We start from the raw sequence: 16,630 nt of genomic DNA, 5'->3' as shown, positions 1-16,630 counted from the left end.
GCTGGGAGCTCCCCCCAGCGACCAACCTGGGGGGATGCGGAGGGGAAGGGGGAGCTGGGAGCAGCCCCTTCCTCAAATGGGGCTGAGGGGGGGGCGGGGAGCTGCCAGAGGGGGAAACTGAGGCACTGAGCAGCACTGACAGGACTTGGGGGGGGGGGGGGGCTGCAACATCATAACACCCCACACACACACGTTGGGTCTGGGGGGGTGGGCGGGACACAACCCCCATTCCCTGGAGTGATTGGGGGGGGGGGGGGGGGGAGCTCCAACCCCAGTGCGAGGAGGGTCCGCGTCCCCACATCCCCAGTGGGGTGGGGTGTCCCCAGTGGGGTGGGATGGGGTGTCCCCAGCAGGATGAGGGGGGGTCCCATCCCTGCGCCCCAGCAGGGTGGGCAGGGGGGGCTATGGCCTGCTGGTGTGTCGTGTCCCCCCCCCCCTCCGCCCCGGGCTAGTCCTGGCCCCGGTGACCTCGCCAGCCCGGCCGTGCCCGTTGGTGCTGCCGGCAGTTGTCATCCCCGGCGCTGGCACGGCCGGGCTGGCACGGCCACCCCGGGGCTGGCACGGCCACCACGGTGCTGGCACCGGCCACCCGGCCAGCACGGGCCTGGCCACTGGCTCACGGGTTTTGGCACGGGGTGGCCGGAGCTGGGAGCCGCGGCTGGAGCCGTCGTGGTTGGCGGCCACCGGCCCACGCCAAACCTCGTGGCCACGCGTCTGGGTGGGACCGGGGGGCTTGGGGAGGGGGGGGGGGGCAGGTGGGAGGTCCTGGGATGACACCCCCGGGGCAAGGGGATGCGCTGGATTGGGGCGGGGGGGGGGGGGGGGGGGGGCTGTGCTAGGATCTGCCTGGAGGGTTAAACCTTGGGGGGGGGGGACACACATGAGGGGGTGCAGGGCTGGAGGTCCCGAGGAGAGTGGGGGTGCAGCGGTGAGCGGAGACACAACCTGGGGGGGGGTCTCGCCGAGGGACAGCACTGCTGGCCGTGCCTCAGTTTACCCACCTGTAGCACGTGCCCTCCACAGCCCAAGGCCCTGTCGCCCCCCCCCCCCCCAACGGGGAGGTGCCACCCCAGGGGACCCCAAAGCCCGTCCTGGTGCCCCTGAGGTTGGGGGGGGGGGGCGGGGGGCTGCCAGCCCTGCTCCCCCCCCCCCCCCCCATCCCCATCAATGAGACCCCCGGCCGGGGCCCAGCCGCCAGCACAGACCAGTTTGCTGTCTCCGTTCCCAGAAGAAAGAATAAAGTTAAAACATCTGTTAATTTATAAACCAATTTAACCATGACTGGTTAATAAATAGCTACCAGCTGCCAACCCCCACCCCGCGCCCGGGCGAGGGGCGCGCGGGGAGCCGGGGACGCGCAGCCGGCCGGGCTCCCCCCCCCCCTCCCCACAGCCCCCCCGCTGTCCTTGTCACTTGTCCCAGCGGCGGGGTCCCCAGGGTCCCCGGGGGTCGGGGTTTGACTGGTGGGGAGGTGGCACGGGAGGGGGGGGCCCTGCTCGGGGGGAGGAGGGGCAGGACACGGGGCCATGGGGACACGGGATGCTGTGGGTGGGGGTGACCCTGCCTTGGGGGGGGGCGGGGGGGGACAGGACTGGGGGTGCTGGGGTGGTGGGAACTGGGGGGGTGCCTGCATGTGCGTGCACAGGAGTATGTGTGTGTGTACGTGTGCATGCATGCCAGGGATGTACATGTGCGTGCGTGTGCACATATGTGCCAAGGATGTGCGTGTGTGTGTGCATCCATGCATGCACGTGCGTGTGCAAGTACATGCGTGTGTGTGCGTGTGCACAGGGGGGGTGTGCACGTATGCCTGTGTGTGCCAGGGGTGTGCATGTGTGTGCATGCATGTCTGGGCAGGCATGTCTGTGCCGGGGATATGAACATGTGCATCCATATGCACATGCATGTGTGTGTGCACGTGTGTGCACGCACAGGTGTGTATTTGAGCGTGCCAGGAATGTGCACGTGCATGTGTGCACGTGTGTGCATGTGTGCGTGCCCCAGGGCCGCATGTGTGCACAAAACTGTTGTGCACGCGTGTGTGCACGCACGGGAGTGTGTGTATGTGAGTGTGCCAGGAATGTGCATGTGTGCGCGCGCCAGGGAAGCGCATGTGTGCACAAGAGTTTCTGCTTGCGTGCATGCGTGTGCGTGTGCGTGTGCGTGTACGCATGTGTGTGCACATGCACAGGAGCGTGCAGGCTGCGTGTACACGTGTGTGCACAGCCCTCCACGTGTGTCCCCACCCTCCCAGTGGGGTCCCCACAGGTTTGGGGGCCGGTGACGTGTCCCTCAACCTGTGCCAGGCCCGGCTGCACACGGATCCAGGATGGATGCAGATGGAGAAGGGCCCCCCCAAACCCCCTCCTGGCCCCCCCCCCCAGCCCCTCTCTCCCCCTCCGTGGGGTTGGGGGGGTGCAGCGGGGGGGTCGCAGTGCTGGGGCGCGAGCCCCTTCCCGGCCGCGCGCGCCCCGACACGTGTCGCAATAGTAATGTAATTTGTACGTTAACAATGGGCAGCTTGAGGTTTATATTTAATTACAACGTTTGCACCAACCTGAACTCACCCTTATTCATCAATAATGCATGGGTTTGTGTTTATCGCTGCTTAATTAATCTGTGCTTACGACAATTAAAGGCTTGCAAAATCCCCAAAGGTGGCGGTGGGGAGCGGCTGCGCGGTGCCGGTGGTGGCCGTGGTGCTGCCGCGGTCACGGTGCCGGCGTGCTCGTGGCGTCAGCGTGGCCACGGTGCCGGCGTGGTCACGGCACCGGCACGGCGTGGTGCCGGCATGGTCATGGCACCGGCGTGGTTGTGGTGCTGGCACGATCACCATGCTGGCGTGGCCGTGGTGCCAGCGTGATCATGGTGCCGGTGTGGCCACTGTGGTCACGGTGCCGGCATGGCCGCGGTGCCCATGGCCCCACAGAGCAGGGTGCCCCCCCCTCCCTCCCCTGGCGTACTCCCATCTTCGGGGGCCTCCCCGTGCCAGGGGGGGACCAGACACCTCCCGGGTGGGGGGAGAGCCCGTGGCGCTGCGGTGGGGGGCACAGGCCACCCCCTCCCCACGGCCACCCCGCTCCTGCCTCAGTTTCCCCAGGAGCAGACAGCCGCAGCCCCCGCCACCGCCCCCTGCACCCCTAAACCTCCTCCCCATCGCCTTTTTTTTCCCGCTTTTCCCTTTTCCCTCCCCGTTGCCCATCCCCTGGTGCCCTCCCACGCACGGGGGGCCGGGGGGGGGGAGGGGGCCGGTGCCCCCCACGCCGGGGAGCGTGGCCAGGCCGTGCCACGCCAGCTCTGCGCCTTTAAGCGCGGCGCGGCGCGGCTGTCCCGGATCAGCCGGAGCGCCTATTAAAATTTTATGCGAAGTGTAAATGGGCCAGGTCTCCAGCTTCCCGCTCCCTCCGAATGATTTATTACTCGCAAATACCACAGAACTAATTAGTATAGTAATTAATTAATACGAATTTGCATATTTGCATGTGCAATTAGTGCAGTGGAGTGATTACTCTGAAAATGAGAAGTTGGGCTTGTCAGATGGTAGTGTGAACTGGAGTGGAAAAGCCTCGTGCAAATGAACCCGGGCGGCAGCGGGCACGCGGCGGCACGCGGCGGCACCGGCCCCACGCCGCGCCACGCCGGGAGGGCGCGAGGCCCCACGCGTGGGTGGGGGGGCTCAGCCCCGGGGGCACTCCCCCCCCTCCCACCCCAAATATCCTGCCCCCCCCCCCCCTCCAAAACCCTGGCCTGGCCCTGGGCCCCCGCCATGGGGACCGCTCCATCCCTCGGCCATCTCCATGGCGACTCGCCGTGCCAGGCGCATCGCCATGGCAACGGGCCGGGCCACGCAGCCTCGCCATGGCGACTGTCGTCATCGGCGCCCTGTCGCCATGGAGACTCCCCCCCCCCCCCCCAGCACCCCCCTCCCCAAATCCACTCGCTGCCGGGCCCCCCCCCCCGCCCCGCCCAGCCTCGATGGCTTGGAGTGTTGGGATGGGGGTGCTGCTCCCCAGGATGGGGGTCCCCAAAGTCACTGGGGGGTGCGGGATGGGGGTCCCCGACATCCCCAGGGATGGGAGAGCCCCACAGCACCCCAGGATGGGGATGAGGGTCCCAGAGCACCCAACGCCGGTGGTCCCCCAACACCCTGGGCCCTGTGATGGCAGCACCAGCCAGGGTCAGCCCCCAAGGGCTGGGGACCCAAAGCCCCCCCAGCACGGGGGGGTGTGACACCCCCAGCCTCAAATCCGACCCTTCACCTTCATCCCTGGTGCCACCCCCGTACCCCCTGTGTCCACCGGCCCCGCTGAGGCCTGACGCCACTCGCATTTCTGGGAGGGCCACCGGCCCCCTTCCCCCCAGATTTGGGGACACCGACGTGGAGGGGCTGGGGGGATGGTGTGGGGGGGGTGATGGAGGGGGGATGTGGCTGCGGGCAGCCCCCCGCCACCCCCGCACACCGCGTACCCCCCGCCCCCGCGCCCCGCCGGCTCCCTGAAACGGGCCCAAGCGGACGCCATCTGCCGCGGGGGGGCCGGGGGGCCCATGCCAGCCGCGCTCGTTCATCCGCGCCGTGCCCACGCCGGTGGCACCGCCGGGCTGTGCGCTGGCCCCCTGTGCCCCCCACCCTCTGCCCCCCCACCCACCCCAGCCAGGACAGCCTGTGCCCCCCCTGAACCCCGGGAAAAGGCAGGGGGGAGGGGGAGATGCTGCAGCTCCAGGGGGTCTCCTGTCTGCTCCTGGTGCCTTGTGACATCACAGTCCAGCGGTTGTGATGTCATAGGCCATTGTGACCTCAGCAAGGCAGCTTTATTACCTCAGCAGCAGCCCCCTCCAGCCCTGGATCCCAGGACGGGGTCCCTGTATCCCCAAAGAACATCTGACCCCAGCCGGGGTGCGCCCCGGGACCCGCTGGGTGACGAAGCAGCAAGGGGACACACACACACACACACACACACGGACACACACACACACACACGCACACACGTGTCCCCTGGGGCCACCCGTCCTCGTGCCCTGGGACCCCCCCCAGCCCCCAGCAGCTGCAGCTCCGGGCACTTTCCCACTGCTCAATTCCCAGGGCGTCGTTTGCCTAATTAACAGCGTGTGTCTTAAAAACCACCTGGCAGGTCCCCGGTTGCGGGGGTGGGGGACAGGCCAGGGGTCCGGATGCCCCAGGGGCAGGACCCGGCTGGGGTGGGGGGCTTCATTTGGCACCAGCACCACAGACCCAGACCCCTCCCCCCCATCTCCCCCTCCTCCTCTAGCAAAGAAGAGAGGGTTTGCTAAAATCCCGCCCCCCCCCCCCAATCCTGGCTGAGCCAGGGCCACCCCTTTCCTCCCTCCGTGCCTCAGTTTCCCTCCACCATCAGCTTCCTCCTCCCAGGCTGCCCACCCCACCCATGACCCTGCGGTCCCCATTGCGGGGACGTTTAGGGACATGGGGACAGGCAGGGCACCCCCCCCACACCCCGCAGAGACCCCCACCCGCAGCCTGCTCACCCGGTGACTGGAGGAAGATGCCCAGGGAAGGGTCCCAGGAGGGAGAGCTGCCCCCTCCACGAGGGCCGCTTCGTCCCCAAAAAGCGGCGGGGACGGGGACATGGGGCGAGGGATGGGGACGGGGACGGGCTCGGCTCCCGCTCCCGCCGCTCTCCTCCCCTCGGCTGTGACATTCCCGGCGGTGGCTCCGCCGCGTTACCCGCATCCATCTCTCCCAGCCTTCACCTCCCAGAAATATTGCAGCGCGGAGCCAGCTCCATCTGGCAGCGCGGCCCCCGCCTCCCCCCGCCGCTGCTCGCCGGGAGACGCCGGAGCCGGCTCCAACGCTCGGGCCCTGGGTGGCCTCAGCGAGGGGGGGGGGGGGGACGGGGACCCCGACGGCGAGGTGCGGGGGGGTCAGCTGGGGTGCCCCCTCGGCCCACGCCAGGGAGGGACAGCACGGCCTGGCCGAGGCAGCCGGCTGCGGTGCCGCGCGTCGGGCCCCCCACGCTGGGGATGCGGCAGCCGGCTGAGCCCCGGCAAACTCACCCCACGCGGGGCCCCCCCCCCCCCCCCCCGGGAGCCGTCCTGGGCCCAGCTGGCTCCCAGCCGGGTCCCAGCACCACCCAGCGCCCAGCTCCCACCCGCTTCTGTCCCCCCACCGTGTCCCTCCGGATGCCACGTGTCCCCCAGCTCCCACCTCGGGGACGGAGCCGCCGCCGCTCCGGGCAGGGTCCCCACCCCCATCCATCGCCTTCCTGCCGGAGGGAGGGGAAGGGGCTCGGGGGATGAATTTTGGAGGAGGAAAGAGCTTCGTGCGCCCACCAAACACCCTGCTGTGCCCACCAGGCACTGAGACCCCAGGGCACTTGTCTGGGGTGGTGGCCAGGGACTGGAGGTGGCAGTGCCGACAAGGCCGGTCCCTGGACACGAGGACCCGCAGCAGGATGGGGACCAGAGCCCTGGGGTCACTGGGCCCAGTTCTCCCAGCCCCAAGCTCCTGGGGCAGCAAAACCTGCCCCCCCGCTTCAGCCTTGGCACCCAAAGCACCAGCACCCAGCCCTGCCCCTGCCCCCCAGTTGTGTCCAGCCCAACCTCGCCTCCTCCTGCCACCCGGGGCAGCCCCATCTCCCCAGGGGCCTGATCCTGCTCACGCAGCCCCTGTGCCGTGATGCTGGGTGCCTCACTCAGCACCCTGGATGAACTGCGCTCCCCCCCCCCCCCCCCCCAAAGACACGTGGGGAGCAGGACAGGGCTGGCCCTGCCCTGCTCTGCCCTGGGCCATCACCTGCCATGGCAGAGGGGACAGCACGGGGACAGCACCGGGATCCCTCCTCCTGCCCGCCGTGCCCCGGCACAGGCCGGCCAAGGGCCCCTGGCACCTCCCCGGCCGCAGCACAATGCAGCGGTTTGGGTTTTCATCTCCCTGCTCCCCTTTCATCTCCTCTCCCCGTTTCATGTCTCCACTTTCTTCTCCCTCCAAGCGCTGTGCATGCTGATGAGGCTCACGCCGGCGCCCACCCTCGCCGCTCGCCGGCTGCTAATTAGGCTGTAATGGATCCACCGGGCCAGCGGCTCGTGGTTCCCCCCGTCCCCCGTCCCTGTCCCCACACGGGCCAGCCTGGCCGCTCACACCAGACAACCCCAGTGCCCCTGTGGGTCCCCCACGAGCTGCCAGCCCGGTGCTGGGAACTGGGGCACCGCCGCCTTCGCTGCCACGATGCCGGGGGTGCAGGCGGGCTGGAGCGGGGCCGTGCCACCCGCCGAGGACCTGGGGGGTCCCCTGACCTGGGGAGCGAGGGCAGCGGGGTGGGGGCTTGCTGGCAGGAGCGGGCAGCGCCGGTGTGCCACTGGCACCGGGCAAGGGTGGGTTCCCAGTGCATGGTGATGCCCGCCCGGCACCGGCCTGCGGAAGCGAAGACGGGCAACGACAGCGGGAGGTGAACGGCGCGGCGGCAGGGCAGGGCTGCGACGTGCCGGGAGGTTTTGCCCAGGAATTGGTGCCCCGGCACAGCACCGGCACCCAGCCTCCCCGCGGGCCGGCTCCAGCCCAGGTGCCATCTGCTCGGCCGCAGCCGTGAGTGACAGTCGGAGGGTTCGGCAGCGAGCGTTTGGAGGGGACACACACACACACACACACACGCTCGTCGCCGGTGGAGGCCCCTCCATCACGTGCCAGCCCCCGGCACCTGCACCGGGGGGGAGTGGGCGACGCCGACGCCGCTGGCACAGACCCGGCGGCCGGGCACGGCCAGCCCTTTGTCTGCGTGCCGGCCCCCCGCCACCACCGTGTCCCCTCCGTGCCGCCCTTGAGGCACACGGCCTGCACGTGCTGATGTGCAGCACCCTGCGCCCGCTGCCCCTTCCCCTGCCAGCACCCCTCGAGCCGGGTAGGTCCCAGCCACCCCGGGGCTCGCGGGGGACAAAGGGGATCCAGGACACGGGGACATCCCGACGGCTGCGGCCCAGGACCAAGGGGGGGCACCGGGTGATGGGATCTGGCCTCCCCGGGACACAGCACGCTGGTTTGCAGGCACAAAATGGCAGCAGCGGTTTCTGGCGGCACAGATTTGGGACAGATTGGGAGGCCGGGGGGGTGACGGGGTGCTGCCGGGCCGGGGCGCGGGGCCGTGCAGGTGAGGAGGGGTTCGGCAGACAAAGGTCTCGCTGGCTGCACCCCGGCACAGCCCGGGCCTCTGCCCCCACCGCCGTGGGATCGGCGCCGGCGGGGACGGCTTGGAGGGAGCCCGTGTGTGTCGGGGAGGGTGTGCGTGTGCACACGCGTGTGAGGAGGGTGCGCGTTGGTGCGTGCACGCAGGAGCGTGTGCCGAAGGCCCGGCTGTGCCGTGGGGCTGCGGGGAGAAGAGGCTGGCGTGGGGCCGTGAGGCCGAGGGGGTGCCGGTGTGTGTGTGCGCGGGGGGGGGGGGAGTGGTCCGTGGGGCAGCCAAAAGAGCCATGTGCCACCCACGTGGAGGGACCCACGGCCCCGCAGCCCTGCCCACGCCCACACCTCCAGCCCCCCTTGCCCACACGGGTGCAGCCGAGGGCCCCGCCACCACCGCCGCCTCCCCCGGGCCCTGCCCGGCCGCAGCCCCCCAGCCCGCGCCGGGCCCGCAGCACCGCAGCCATCCCCGCTCGGCTGGTGGCTGAGGGTGGGGACAGACCCAGGCGAGCCACCGCGGTGTTTTGCGGCGAGCCGCAGATGCCAGCTCCCAGCGAGGCTCCCCAAGGCCTCTCCCCCCTCGCCCCGGTACCCGCCGGCCGCCCCCGACACGCTTGGCCCGGCCGGGATGGCCGGTCTCCCTTGCCGCCCTGCCACCGGCTCCATTGTTCAGCCCGGCCCCGCCATCGCCTGCATCTCGCCCGGGTCCCATTTTGCGGCGTGTAGGCAGAGCTGTAGATTTGGAAGAGGATTTTTTTTTTTTTTTTTTTTTTTTTTGAGTACAGAGTGACAGATGGCGAGTCCTCCTTCCCCAGAGAGACAAATCTCCCTGAATGCAAGCGCATGTCAATCATTAGCTCTCATGTGATAGCTCTCGCGCATGACGTGCCAACCATATGGCACTGGCAGCAGAGCTGGTACCCCCTTTGCTGGGTAGAGATGCCACTCTCGCCTCCTTTTGGATAGAGGACTGCAGGAGGCTGGAGCACCTCAAGGAGCCGCGTCCCGGTCCCAGAAGATGCTGGGAACAATGAAATAAAAATTCCTCCGGTCCGCCCGAAGGTGAGTTATGTAAGAAGTGGAGGGCTGGGAGGGCAGCGGAGGAAACTTGAATGGAGAAAAGGCAACTTCCATGTTGATTTTGTTTCTCCGCCACGTCTCGCCCTTTTTTCCCCCCCCCGTCTTTCGTTCTCCCCCGGCCCTCGGTTCTCCCGCTCACCGCCGGGCCCCGCCGATGGGGTTTTCCTCCCCCCCCCGCCCTCGCCCCGGAGCCCACCCCCGGGGGTTGGTGAGGATTCGTTCCCCCCCCCCCCAACCCCCCCGGCTCCCCCTCCCCTGCCCGCGGCTGGGCGCGCCCCGGGGCGGTGTGGTCCCGGCGGGACGGAGCGGGCAGCGGCGGCCGAGCGGCATCAACGAAATCGGCGCGGAGCCACCTCGCCGCCGCCCCCGGGGGCCCCGACCCGGCGGAGCCGCCTCCCCGCTCCCCCCCGGCGCCTTCGGCCCCCGCCCCGGGCGGTGCCCCCCGCCCCGGCCCCTCCGCACCGCCTCGGCCCCGGGGGCGACCCCGGCAGAGCCGCCGCCCGCGATCCCCGCGATCCCCCGCCGCGGGGGGTGGTGTTGGGGGTTGGGGGGGGGGGGGGCCCCCCGGCCGCGGCCGCCCCCGCCACCCCCCGCCGCCCCCCGCCGCGCCGCCGTTTGATGCCGCCGCATTTTACGGGCCGCGCTCCGGCGGTCCGGGGGAGCCCCGAGGCGGGGGGGGGGGGGGGGCGGCGGGAGGTGTCGAGAGGGCCGGAGGGGGTACGGGGAGGGGTACGGGGGGGGGTGACGGCCGCTTCTCGGCCCTCCGGCCCCGGGACGGCGGTGGCGGAGACGCGACCGGGGCCGCGCCGCGCCCGCGGCGGGGGAAAAGTTGGAGGCGTCAAAGAGGGGCCGGAGGCACCGGGCCCGGCCCGAGGGGCACCGGAGGGGCGGGGGGGGCACCGGCCGGGCCGAGGGAGGGATGCGCAGGGACGCGGCCGGGACCGGGGAGCGGGACGCAGGCGGCGGCGGCGGGGGGCGAGGATGTGTGTGTGTGGGGGGTCGTCGGGTTGGGGTGGAGGGGAGTCGTCGCCGCGCCCCGAGGGAGTCCCGGTGCCCCCGGGGTCGGGCGGCCGGGGCGGGCGGCCGGGGCGGGCGGCTCCGCGCCCAATTCGTTTTCACCGGTCCCGGCGCCGCGGAGCCGCTCCCGGGGAGCGCGGAGCGGAGGGGGGGGGGGCCGGGGGGGGCGGGAGGGCGGGGGGGGGGGGGGGGGGGCGCGGCGGGGCCGCCGGTAACGCCTGGCTCTTTGCCCCCCGCTGCAGCCACCATGTTGACGCGACTTTTCAGCGAGCCCAGCCTGGTCCCCGAAGTACCGAAATTCGCCGGTTGGGCCGAGGAGTGCGAGGAGGATGCCCGCAGCGAGAAGGAGGAGCGGGCGGGGAAGGGCTGCGCCCTCCCCGAGGAGCCGCCCGAGGGCTCGCTGGGGGAGAGCAAGGAGGAAGGGGAGCTAGGCGGGGACGAGGAGGAGGAGGAGGAGGAGGAGGAAGGCTTGGAGGAGGCGGAGGGCGAGCGGCCCAAGAAGCGCGGCCCCAAGAAGCGCAAGATGACCAAGGCGCGGCTGGAGCGCTCCAAGCTGCGGCGGCAGAAGGCCAACGCCCGGGAGCGCAACCGCATGCACGACCTGAACGCGGCCCTGGACAACCTCCGCAAAGTGGTGCCCTGTTATTCCAAAACCCAAAAGCTTTCTAAAATCGAAACCCTCCGCTTGGCCAAGAACTACATCTGGGCTCTCTCCGAGATCCTGCGCTCGGGCAAACGGCCCGACCTGGTTTCCTACGTGCAGACTCTGTGCAAGGGGCTGTCGCAGCCCACCACCAACCTGGTGGCCGGTTGCCTCCAGCTCAATTCCCGCAATTTCCTAACGGAGCAGGGGCAGGAGGGTGGGCGCTTCCACGGCCCCAACGCCTCCTTCGCCGTGCACCCCTACCCCTACCCCTGCTCGCGGCTGGCCGCGGCGCAGTGCCCGCCCGCCGCCGGCCCCGGGTCCCACGGGCTGAGGACACACAGCTACTGCGCCTCCGCCTACGAGAGCCTCTACGGCAACGCCTCCCCCGACTACAACAGCTCGGAGTACGACGGGGGGCTCAGCCCCCCGCTCTGCATCAACGGCAACTTCTCCCTCAAGCAGGACTCTTCTTCCCCCGACCACGAGAAAAGCTACCACTACTCTATGCACTACTCGGCGCTGCCCGGCTCCCGCCCCGCCGGCCACAACCTGGTCTTCGGGTCGGCGGGGATGCGCGGGGGGGTCCACTCCGAAAACATCTTCCCCTACGACATGCACCTCCCGCACGAGCGGGGCCCCATGTACGAGGAGCTCAACGCCTTTTTCCACAATTGACCCCCCAACACGCACCCCCACCCCTACCCTCAATCCCCTCCCGGCCGCCCCATCCCCGAGGTGTGGACACACACACACACACACACACACACACACACACACACACTCCCCCCACCCACCCACCCACACTCCCCCCACCCGCGGCGGCCCCGCGGCCCGGCCCCCGGGGCTCCACCGTGGGCTTTGGTGCAATATGGGGACCCTGCCCCGGCGGCGGGTCCCCGCGCCCCGTGGGGACAAAGTGCTTTTTTGGGAGGATTTCCCCTTTTCCTTAAGTTATTATTTATTGGGGTATTATTATTATTATTATTATTATTATTATTATTATTATTATTATTATTATTATTATTATTATTATTATTATTATTATTATCATCGTTATTATTATCGTTATTGTTATTATTGTTATTATTGTTATTTATTGTCTTATTCCTATTTTTATTCTTATTGCCATTCCTATTCTTATTCTTACTATTATTATTATTATTACTATTATTATTTTTTAAAATTATTATTATTATTATTTTACCCAGCGCGGCCCCGGCTCTCCCGGCCAGTGGCGGCAGCGCCCGGCGGAGCCGCCCCCGAGCCCTGCCCGGCCCGCTGGGTCGAGCCGCATCGTTTCTTTTTTAATTCGTTTTCATTTCATCCGAGATTTTTTTTTTTTTTCCTTCCTTCCCCTCCGCCCCCATTTTGAGCCGTTTCTCCCCTCCACCGCCATGACCCCCACACCCCCACACCCCCCCGGCATTGGACACCCGCTGCCCCGGCCCGTGGGAGCGAGAGGAGCCCGCGCTGCGGCGCGGAGCGCAACTTTCCGAAGCAATAAAGAGGCGAAGGGAGGAACCCACATTTTCTATCTATGCAAGCAGGCCCGGCCCGGCGGACGCTCAGAGATGCACTTTGCTTTGGGGGGGCCCCGGCCCCGCTCCCAGCCCCGGGAGCTCCTCTCGCAGCGCGTGTGTCAGGACGTTTTTTACTTGTTTTAAAAACTTGAAACGGAAAAGCAAAACAAAACAAAACAAAACAAAACAAAAAAAGGAAAAAAAAAAAATTAAAAAATAAACCCCAACCCCGCGGAGCCGCCCCCGGTTTTCCCGAGCTGGCGGAGCCGGGGCCGGGGCGGCCGGGCAGCCCGCAGCTATGCAAGCGGGGCTCCGGGGGGGCTGGCGGGGCTGCGCCCCCCCCGCGTCGCCCGGGCCCGGCCCATGTGTCTTCGCCCCGGTTTGCCGCATCCCTTCGGTCGGGAGACGCCTAAAGCCGAAATAACGCTTTTTTTTTTTTTTTTTTTTTTTCTTTCCTTTTTTTTTTTTTTTTTTTTTTTTGGAACCTGCCCGCACCACCTTCAAGAAACCAGCATTTTTAGAGACCAGGGAGGAGGAGGAGGATTTCTGAGAAATGTTTTCAAAACGAAAAAAAAAAAAAAAAAAAAAAAAAAAAGTTTTGCAAAAAAAAAAAAACGGGAAAAAAAACAAAAAAAAGAAAAAGAAAAAAAAAACACAAAAAAAAAAAAAAACAAACCACAAACCGTTGTAGCAAAGGGGACCCGCCTGTCCGACACCAGAAGTGCTTTCGTGTTTCTGTTCCGTTTCATTTCGATTAATAAATATTTATGGCCAACGATATGCAAGAGCCCCCCCGCGCCGGGAGCCGCTCCCCGCGCCCCGCGCCCCCGGTCCCGCCGCCGCGGACATTGCTTAGCGGAGCGCGGGGCCGCGGGGCCGGGGGGCCCGGCGATACTGCATGCACCGGCCCCCCCCCCCCCGGGGCCCCCCCCCCGGCCCCGCTGGACGCTCGTAGCCCGGTCCCCGCCGGGGCGGCCCCGCCAGGACTCGTCGGCCGTGACGAGCCGCCGCCGGTGCGATTCGCGGCCAACCTGTAATTACCGAGCGTCCTTCGACGGCGATTAATAAATATTCAATGTTGACTCCGTCGCCTTCGCCGCTTTTCCTTCTGCCCCGGGGGGCACCGGCCGCCCCCCCCCCCCCCCGCCCCGCGCCCCGGTACCTCTCGGTGGTGCCGGTGCCGCCGCTGCTCCCGCCGCCCGAGTGCGCGGCCCGCGGTGGGGCGGGCGCTGATATAACGCGGCTCTGCCCCACGGGTGTCCCCCCCGGGACCGGGGAGGAGGTGTGCGTGTGTGTGTGTGTGTGTGTGTGTGTCCCACCATAACCAATAAAGGCACCGGGATCCGGAGCGCCGGCCCGGCTCGGTCCCGGCCCCGCCGCGGCGGTGACACCGCTCCGGTCTCCCCTGGGAGCGGTAGCTCGGAGATCGGTGACCGGGGCTGGCACCGGGCCGCGGGGACGGTGGCCTCGGCGAGGGTGCCCGGTGCCGGTGGCCAAGGCCGGGTTCCTCGGGGGTGGCCCCGGTACACGGTGGGCTCCCGGCGCGGTGCCCGGTATCCGTGCCCGTTCCCGGTGCCAGATGGAGCCCGGGGAGCTCCGGCACGGTGCTCGGTGCAGGTGTCAGTGCCGGTTCTCGGTCCCGGGAGCCGTTGGAGCCCCGGGTACCGGGCGCGGTGCCCGGTGCCGGTGCCGGTGCCGGTGCCCGGTGCCCGGTGCGGAGCTGTCCTCCACGGCGGTGCTGAACGGGCGCCCGGGCCCTGCCACCTCCCCGGACAAACGGACGTCAGTCTATTTACCGTCCCCGCCACGGGGGCTCGGCACAGCTCGACCGCCCCGGGCTCCGGGAAGCGTCGGGGACCGGGCTCCCGATCGCGCGGTGCCGCTGCCCACGGCCACGGGGATCGCGGGGGGCCCGGTTCCCCGCGGGAGGCGGCGTGTGTCGGGGCAGCACCGGGGCTGTGGGGATGGAGCCCCCCGTTTCCTCCCGGGAGAGAGGTCGCGGGTACCCGCGCCCCACAATCCCGCGGTTTTGGGGGAAAATTTGGGCAGATTTGGGGTCAGTCTGGGACGCGCCCTTCCCGCCCCGAGCCCAGGACCGGCGCCGCCGGGGCTGGAAACGGGGAACGGCTCCAGCGCGGCCCCGACGGGCCGTGCCGGGACCGGGGGAGTCGGGGATCCGGGCCTGGGAGGGGGTGCGGGTCGCCCCGGCCCACCGAGCCGCCGCGGTGGAGCGGGACCCCCCCCACGAAGCCCCTCCGAGCCCCCTCCGGCCCGGCCCCGGCTCCGGAGCGAAGCCTCTTCCGACGGCTCCGGCCCGAGCATCCTCCCGGGAAGAGCCTCGTTGCTCCGGGGAAAAAGCCTCGGGGCCGCGCGGAGGTGTGGGAGGGCGGTGTGCGGGGGGACCCCGGGCGGGGGCTCCGTGGGGCCCGGCGGGGGCGATGCGCGGTCCTTCAACCGCCACCCGCAACCAGCGACACCGGGGCCGCGGCCCGGAGATGCGGCGGCGGAGGGCGGATGCCCCGGCGGAGGGGAGGGGGGCCGCGGGGGGCCGGGGGCTGCGGGGGGGCCGCCGACATCTGCTCCCGGGAAGGGCCCGGGGCCGGCTGTGCCGGGGGCGGTGGGGGGAGGCGGCCCCGGTGGCGGGGCTGCCGGTTTACGTTCAATTCCCGGGATTTTTGTTTTCCCGGCGCCCGCCCGGCGGGGGGATGTAGGGAACCCGCCCGGTTGTTCCGACACGGCCCCGCAATGCGGCCCCGCACTCGGTGCACGGCCCCGGTGCGAAGCTCCGGAGAAAAGCTCCGGTGCAAAGCTCCGGTAGAAGGTTTCGGTGCACGGTCCCGGTGTACGGTTTCGTTTAAAAAGCTCCGGTGCGCGGCCGCTGTGCACGGCTCCGGTAGAAGGCTCCGGTGCAAAGCTCCCGTGCAAGGCTCCGGTGCAGAGCTCCGGTGCACGCCCGGGATGCTCGGCCCGGGTACAAGGCTCCGGTACCCGGTGCCCGGCGGCCGGCGGCTCCCGAGGCGGGAGGCGGGAGCTTGGGAGCTGCCGCCGCGACCCGCCGGGCTCTGCGAGGATTTTGTGTGATCGTGGGATCAAAGTCCCCTCGGGGGGGGGGGGATGGTGTGTGTGTGTGGGGGTGCGTGTTACCGGGGACCCCGCATGGCTTGGCCGGGGGGACCGGAGCGGGGCCAGCACCGGGGGGGACCCCGCGGTCGCGGCTCATCCGAGCTCAGCCCCTTTATTTCAAAGCAGGATGATGCGAGGGTGTGTTTCTTGTCCCCCCCCCCGCCCCCGGTGCCTCCGCTGCCCCCGGTGCCCCCGGCCCGGCCCCTCTCCCGGCCCGGCGGAGCGCGGCGGGGGCGCGGGGCGAGCGCCAGCTCCGGGTCGCCGCTGCCACCGGCGAGTGCCAGCCGGGGGGGGGGGGAGGAGGAGTCATTGCTTCAGTTTAAATTTCATGGCATCTGTTCATTATTATACAGTGCGGATTTTTATATGGACAGCTAAATTAAAGACAGATTTCTGCCAAAATTGCAGATACCATAAAAAACGGAGGCTCCCGGCGCTGGGCGCTCGCTCCGCTGCGGAGGCGGCCCCGTTGCCACCACCGGGCCGGGCGGCCCCGCTCCGGGGGGAGCCGGGGGCTGCCGGGGGGTCGGGGATGGGGGGCCGGGGGAGAGGTGGTTGCCCCCGGTTTTGTGCGTTGGGGAGAGCGGGGCGGGAGGAGTGGGGGTGAGTCGGGGTGGGGGGTCCCCGCGGTCCCCGGAGCCGCGGCCGGGGCGGGCCGGGCTGGCAGCGGTCCCCGGTGCACCGAGGGCTGCCGAGCCGCCCCCTCCCCCCCGCGGCCTGCCAGGCTCCATCGCAGAGGAGTTAAAACAAGGACATCTGTGCCTGGAATCGCTGCGAAGCTCCAAACCTGCCAACGCCTGCTGGCACCGGCCGCCGGCAAATGCTGGTTCTCCGGAATGCGGCACCGCCTGCAGCCCAGCCCCAGGCCCCCCCCCCGACCCCCCCCGCCCCCGCCGCAGGGCCCGGCCCGGCCCGGCCCCGGTGCCTGCGGGCCCAGGGGGTGCCCGGCCCGGCTGGGGGATGAGGGGTGTGTGGCTGCTCGGCCCCCTGGCACACTCGTGTGCGTGGCGTGGGGGGTGTGTGTGCACCCCCTGGGCAGTGTCCTGACCTGCACGTGTCCCCATCATGTCCCCACCAGTTGCAACCTGGTGTCCCGTGGGG

General features: G+C 69.0%; 1 protein-coding gene across 1 annotated transcript; it reads left to right on the top strand.

The window, feature by feature from the left end:
- Nucleotides 1-9,027: 9,027 nt before the first annotated feature.
- On the top strand, nt 9,028-11,846 carry NEUROD2 (neuronal differentiation 2). Its single transcript, XM_032993091.2, has 2 exons — nt 9,028-9,205; nt 10,483-11,846. Exon 2 carries the CDS (start codon nt 10,488-10,490, stop codon nt 11,559-11,561), a length of 1,074 nt encoding a protein of 357 aa, XP_032848982.2. The 5' UTR covers nt 9,028-9,205; nt 10,483-10,487; the 3' UTR covers nt 11,562-11,846.
- The last annotated feature ends 4,784 nt before the right edge of the window (nt 11,847-16,630 follow it).

Source organism: Tyto alba, unplaced genomic scaffold, assembly GCF_018691265.1.
Source record: "Tyto alba isolate M040663 unplaced genomic scaffold, T.alba_DEE_v4.0 Super-Scaffold_12, whole genome shotgun sequence".
NCBI classification, from domain to species: domain Eukaryota; kingdom Metazoa; phylum Chordata; class Aves; order Strigiformes; family Tytonidae; genus Tyto; species Tyto alba.
Note: the sequence above shows the minus strand (reverse complement) of the source record. Positions and strands in the feature narration are given on the sequence as shown.